Source organism: Humulus lupulus, chromosome X (assembly GCF_963169125.1).
Source record: "Humulus lupulus chromosome X, drHumLupu1.1, whole genome shotgun sequence".
In the NCBI taxonomy this organism is placed as follows: Eukaryota; Viridiplantae; Streptophyta; class Magnoliopsida; order Rosales; family Cannabaceae; genus Humulus; species Humulus lupulus.
The window spans coordinates 8,374,730-8,381,756 of NC_084802.1; the positions used below are offsets into that span (position 1 = coordinate 8,374,730).

Sequence of the window (7,027 nt, forward strand, 5' to 3'; positions counted from 1 at the left end):
GTAATGAGCAAATACTTGTAATAAATACAATAGTTGGCAAGATTGACTGGCTGCGCACAGTTCCTTTTATTTCTCAAAAATATCATGTTTTAATTTGTTTAATTATTTAAGTTTAAGTCATGTTTACAATATACTGTTAAATATAAGAATATTTCATTAACGTTAATGGAAAAAAATAAAAAAAACGTTAAAATTAAGAATTTTCGTTATCTGCATATTTTTTATATAGAAGAGATATCCCTTTAAATTTTTATAGTATGGTTGGGATACATAAATTATACTTTTTAATACAAAAAATCATATATTATTTAATTATTGGTTATATTGGTTATTTTTTTATATTTTTAAATAATTTGTGTTTAGATGGTTGGTTGTTTGCTATTGTTATCCCCATTTCTTCCAAAATGTACGGATCCACACTCTAACTCCATGGGCCGCCTTCCTAGGCGTTAAGGCCCAAATTGGGCCCATTAGACAAAGAGAAAACAGATATTGACAGCCCAAGTCTCGGCAAGCTCCAAAGGGCATCCGCGAGTGTAAGCCGGGACCATCGCCTGGGCAGGTTGTATAAACCAATGTCCCATGAGATGCAGTAAAGGAGGTCGTGGCTCCCTAATCCGAGATTGGACCGGGATCGCTATGGATAAACCCGGATCCTGGTAAGCGGACCAGGACCCTGGTAAACAGAGGGGGACATTGGTAAACAGACCTGGATCAGTTGGCCGAGTTTGGCATTATAAAGTATCCCCGATATTGACATCGTCCCAAGAAGCGTGGAATGTTGTCCCCATAAGTAACCTGCAGAGGAGGCTATCTCGGGATTGTACGCTGTTGGTTCAGAACTGCGCCGCCACTACTCTGACCGATCTTGTCCCCCAAATCTTCCTTGTAGCCCATAACACCCAGACTGAAACACCATTTTGTCGGGTGTCTTATAATAAGATTCTGTTTGGGCTAGCCCAATGGGCTTTGATTAATGTATGTTTCATATTTCAATCCTTTGTATTGGGCTCCCATCAGAGAAGCCAATGGTACTTACATCCTTATTGGGCCCGGACTAGCCCAGCCCAAGCCCAGTGCACTCGCTTGCCTATAAATACGAATAGTGGTGCATTAAGGAGGGTCCGAGATTTTTCTTGTGAGCCATTACTCTGGTGAAACTTGCAGAAAACTCCATTGTTGAAAGCTCTCTAAGCTCTAATACAACTGACTCATGGACTAAGGCTCATTAATTCCCCAACCACGTAAAAACCTTGCTTGCATTTTCTAAACCTTTTTTGTTAAGCTCTCTTATCTTTTATAATTCTAGTTTCTGAAAAACTCAGTAAATAGTTTGATGCTTTCATTAAGAGCCTAAGAAATCTTGAGTTGATCTTGAACGTCTGCAACAATGGTGAACACAAGACACACCACTTTCGACCCTACTAACCAAGAACAAGGCAATGGAGAGCCACTGCCTAGCCAACCTCTTCCTCAGAGCCAACATGAGGACACACCTCATTAGATTTCCCAGCCTGATGAGTCGCAGAACTATGAAGGTGGAGCAGAGCATGAGGAAGATTACTATGAGGAAAAGGAGGGAAATGAGGGGGAATACCACAATCTCAAAGTTGGGGATCCCGTAATCCCAAAAGAAGTAGACCTCAACCAGGAGGACCCAGAGCAGACCAAACTAAGACATCATATCCTGGACCAAGAGGCCAGGATTGCCGAACAAAAGGAAGCCACTCGGCGGATGCAAGAGTCCTTCCAAGCTCTGCAAGCTCTCATAGCCGCCCAAGGTTTGGAGGCTAGTCCTCTAGTTGTTCCTTCTCCAGGAACACAACCGCCCGCTCCGCAGGCTAGGAATAACGCGCCCAAAAATGCGAGGACGATTCCTGCCCGGGGACAAGCTCCCGGACAGGGCTTGGTTAACCCAGCCCAAGAGAAAGGGAAGGCCAAAGAGGCCAACCCAGAGGGAAAAGCAAACCCCCAGAGGGAAGTCCCTCCCGTCCAGAAAACCGGGACCTACCCCTGGCCGCTCCCTAGGAAAGTGAGGGTGTGTCCCATCCCTTGACAGGGCCATCCGATCAATCCGCAAAGGACGCGCCCGTAGGGTACTAGGCCCCGGCCTGCCCCAGGTCAGACTGGACGAGAACGGTTTTTCCGACCAAATGCTTCTGTGAATAAGGACCACCAGGGGCGCCAGCATGATGATGAGCCGAACGCCTTTAGCTCCGGGGATGATACATCCTGGGTAAACCTACGTGATGGGTTGAACGCTTGAAAGGAAAGGGCCCACAAGGAGAAGATCCACCCCCGAGGAGGCAATTTGAGAAATAATCTCAATGACAGAAGGAACGAGAGAGTTCCTCTGGAAGATGGTACGGCCAGAAAATTCATGGCACAACTGGCCGCCTTAAAAAAAGTCATGGATCGCCTGGTCTGGAAGCAGGAGGGAGGAGACTCTGATTTCAACGAAGAAGGAAAGGAGCCCTATGCCAAGCATATCCTGGATATGGTGCTCCCCAAAGGGTTCAAAATGCTGAATCTACCCGCCTACACTTGGAACACCGACCCCAGAGATCATCTGTCATGCTACAACCGGTTAATGTCCATAGCCCACGTCTGGGACAACAGCAAGTGCCTCTGCTTTTTGATTACTCTAGGTGGACCTGTAGAGGAATGGTGGAAGAGGCTCAAGCCAGGATCCCTTAAATCTTGCTTCAGACCGCAGTCGGCTTTCTGCTAATAGTTCGTGGCCTCCATGAGGATGGACATGCAGATCAGTGCCCTCGCCAACATTAAGTAGCTCCCCATGGAAACGTTGAGGGTCTACATCCAGTGTTTCACAAAAGGAGCCTCCAAAACCAAGGTGGACAATGGACAACGCCTGGTGGCTCTATAATCCGGGCCAGGTCTCCCCTCTGGGATGACATGCAGCGCAACAAGGCGGCCACCCTCGAGGAATTCATAAGGAGGGCCCAAGGCTTTATCAACTGGAGGAGGCCCAAATCCAAGCATTCGGATGGCAGCCAGCACCTCAGCCAAATGCCCAAACCTTTCCGAGATACGGGGTGCAGTATCCGGCCCAACAGTACCTCACTCCCCCAATAGCTTCGGGATTGCCAGCCGCGCCTACGGTCTCTGGCCTTGCATCTTCGGGGTACGCCCCGGCCCAGACTACCCCTTTGCTTGGATACAGAATCATGCCAGTCATGTACAGTGCTGCTCCCGGCAGGGCCCAGCCGTCCCAGATGGGGGGGGGGGGACTGAAGCAAGTATGAATCCCTCCCAGGGAAGGAGATCCGGGAAGGGACAAAATCGGTCCGAACCCTCTAAGAAGGGCAAGAGGGGCTATGAGCCCCAGTATTCAGAGTACACCTACCCAGTGGATACTAGGGAAAACATCTACCTAGCCACAGAAAGGACGGTTCATTACCGGAAACCAGCCCCCATGTTCAATGGAGGAAAGAACCCAAGGGATACCAACAAAAGGTGTGCGTACCATAAGGAGGTGGGCCACACAACCGAAGAATGTTGGTAGCTGAAGGACGAGATCAAAAATTTGATCAACCTGGGACATCTCCACCAGTGGACTAGGATGCCCATGGGAGTTCCGAGACTGTCAGCAGTCCCCGAACAGTCCACGATCTCGGGCACACCTGGAGCGTACCCACCTCCCCATGGAGGATACGCAAAGGGCCTAGGAGCACAGGCCCCTGAAAGGGCCTCCACTGTGCAGGCGCCCAGACCTGGAATGCCTTACCCAGCCGGAACCGCGCCCCCGCGAGTAGATGGTCACATAGCCACCATCTCGGGGGCCCTATTTGGGAGGACCGTCCCGAAATGATCAAAAGCATTACCTCAGCGAACTTGACCACGACCAAAAGGTATGCGCCTTGATCCAAGCACCGGCTCAACGCCCAAAGTTGATGAACCTCCCCATCTCCTCCACAGAAGATGACGCCCGCAACGTCCATTTCCCACATCATGACCCTCTGGTCATTGATTCCCAAATCGCCATCAAGATGGTGTCAAGAGTGTTGGTGGACGACAGAAGCTCCATCAACATCTTGTTCAAACCTGCCTTTGTTTACCAAAAAACGATTACTTATGACATGGCAGGTATTTTTCACATGTTGATGACTCGTGGCGGAATTGAGATGAGGCGGTACTATTCGATTATCGACCAGCTACGCATTCCTTCATCAAACTTGACTTTTAGGTTCGACTAGGCTGGTCGTATAATTTGGTTTATTTCCTTATAAGATTGTAATCCTATAATAATTACGTTGAATATTTCCTCTTTATTACCTTGATACGCGGTTATTAAGGAAAGTTAAGGCCCATTGGCCCTTGTATCCCCCCCCCCCCCTCCCTTAAGCTTATAAATATGCATGAAATAGCTCAAGGAATGGACTTTTGATCTCTGAATCTTTTTCCTGAATATTGAGAGAAAAAGCTATAGTGTGATTATCCATCGTTTTATTGTAATTCTCCCAAGGTTTGTGAAAATCAAGAACCCTAGTTCTTTGATCACGACTTTGAGATTCAATATTAATAATAGCACTAAGTGGACATAGGTCATTACCATTCTTTGGGGCTGAACTACTATAAATTGTTCGTGTTTTCTTCTTTACCATTAGATTAAACTCTTAATTGTCGTCTCATTTTCTGTTGTATATTTGACTCCATGTTGTTGGCCAAATCGAGGGTCAGCATTTTGGTGCTTTCATTGAGAGATTGATAAAAAACTGTAAGAAAATCTAATGGGGAAAACATCAAAGAAGACTGGACAGACCGCTGGCGCTGCACCATCCCAACCTCCTCTCCCAAATGTGGCTAAGAATGAACCACATTTGGAGTTTGAAGAGGAGGAGTTAGATTCGGAAACGCTAAGGGCAACACTAGGGGTGTTGCAAAATGAGTTGGCTAATTTGAGGGCCAATCAGGAGAATGTTGCGGAGACAATGTCGATGCAGCAGAGGGAAATTGAATGCCAGTGCCAGGAGTTAAGTGAGTGGCAGGCGGACATGGACCGTCGGCAGAGGGATGACATGGTTGCTCTCGAAGCAGCCATCCAATTGGCTCAGAGTCAGACTGCACCAGCCTCTCAGCCAGATCAGCCACCGAGTGTACCACCTCAGAGGGCTCCTAATCCTAGTCCTCCCCTCCAGCCAGCAAGCCCTCAAAGGTCGGAGTAGCCCTCTATGGCTTAGGATGATGTCCTAGCTAGGGATCCTGAGCAGCAGCTGTAATGCCCTAAAATCCCTAATGCGGTTTAATGGCGGGATTAGTAGGCCGGGAGGGCCATAATTGTTTAATTATGCCATTAACTGATAATATGCATGTTTATGTGAATTATATTATAATATGATGTTATATGCATGCATGTGGGTTCACATTTGATTATTAGGGTGTTTTGGTAATTTGGCCCATTGAGAGCATATTTGTATATTTGGGTGCATATTGTGATTTGTGAATGACATCCCATTATTATGGAGATATATTCGAGCTATTCGGCATGAGACGGTCTTATATTATAAATTAGTGGTTTTGTCATAACGGGGGTCTTTTATTGGGATATTGAGTTATGAGAATGTTATTTGATGATAAATTGGGAGTTATTGAGATCAGGAGGAAATTCTGGAAGTTTTGACTATAATGTCCCCGGGGGTGTTTTTGGGACCCCGAGCACTAGGTTTTATTTGAGGTTACATAAGCTTGAAGTAGCTTGTCAGATAGAACGTACGTTAGAAAACCTCTCGTTCTTTCCCGTTAGTTCGTTTTACTGTTCGAAGCATTTTCGAAGATATCTTGAGTTCTAGGAGTCGGAATCAAGCAAGGATTGAGGCATAGCGATCCTAGGAAGGATTAGAAGCTTCTTGACCGAAGGATTTGATGAGAAACAACCCAATCAAAGGTAATTTAAGTTTTAAGTTTTGAGTTTTTATAGTTTCTAAGCTTAGAATTGGATTTTGTGAATCGTTGAGTTTTTGGTTCGTTTGAGCCTTGGGATTTGATGGTTTTGGATCATTGGGAAGCTTGGGAACTTTGATTTGATGATTTGGAAGTGTTTAGGTATGTTTTCGGAGGGTGTGGGATGAAGGAGAATGTGTTTGGGGATGGCTCTGGGTTGGGGGCCGCAACCCTGTTCTTGGGCGTCGCGGCCCTAGCTCGATGAAGCAGGTGGAGCGATTTTGCCTTTGCTGGACGCCGCAGCCCTAGATGTTGGGCGTCGCGGCCCTTTCTCCTGGAGTGGCTGGGGGCCGCAGCCCAAGGTGTTAGGGTCGCAGCCCTTGAGCAGGGTTGAGCCCGTTTGAGTGTTTTGGCCTCGGGAACTTGGTTTTAGGCCTCGGGATCAATCCTACTACCCGGATTAGTGGGGATTGATGTCCCGGAGGCTAGATCTTGGTTTGGGAACCTTTGTTAATCATTTTCTTGATGGTGTCCCATATTTGGTTATGATTAGGTGACCGCTAAAGGCTTAAAGGTTGATTGTTCTCAAGGGTCGTTCTTATATTAACTCTCGTTCGAATCAGGGGTAAGAGAACTGCACCCCATATGTGACATGCATGGTTGTTCATGAGGCATGTTGATTGTATAAATGTGGACATGGATTTATTATTGAATGCTTAGCAAATCTTGCTCACTTGTGCATGGTACTGACTAATTAGTCAGATTTGGCAAAGGTGTCAGTATCAACTGTGAAGCTAGGACTTATTAGTCAAGTTCGGCAGTGGTACTGGGCACTGGTCACACAGTGCTGACTTATAAGCCAGGACGGCCTTAGCGTATTCAATGCAAGCCAATAAATATTAGATCAAATCGACATCTGCATTAAATGACTCAGAAGAGCGTTAATGCCGGACCAACCTCAAGTTCAATGAAAACTAAAAGCGCTTGTGTGACTTTCCCATCAGTCACTCATCTGTTAAGTTAGAGACTTACCCATCAGTCTATCATATGTTTAAGCTAGTGACTTACCTAGCAATCACTCATCTTTTAAGTTAGAGACTTACCCATCAGTCTCTCATCTGTTTAA

The 7,027-nt window shown here is 46.5% G+C and overlaps 1 protein-coding gene across 1 annotated transcript; it reads left to right on the top strand.

Moving 5' to 3' along the window:
• Window positions 1-4,751: 4,751 nt before the first annotated feature.
• LOC133805462 (uncharacterized) lies at window positions 4,752-5,186 on the top strand. Its single transcript, XM_062243649.1, has one exon. The coding sequence runs from the start codon at window positions 4,752-4,754 to the stop codon at window positions 5,184-5,186; it is 435 nt and encodes a 144-aa protein (XP_062099633.1).
• Window positions 5,187-7,027: the final 1,841 nt, after the last annotated feature.

Bases quoted from the DNA above. Each gene is read 5' to 3' on its own strand.
- LOC133805462 (XM_062243649.1), top strand. From the start codon at position 4,752: ATGGGGAAAACATCAAAGAAGACTGGACAGACCGCTGGCGCTGCACCA.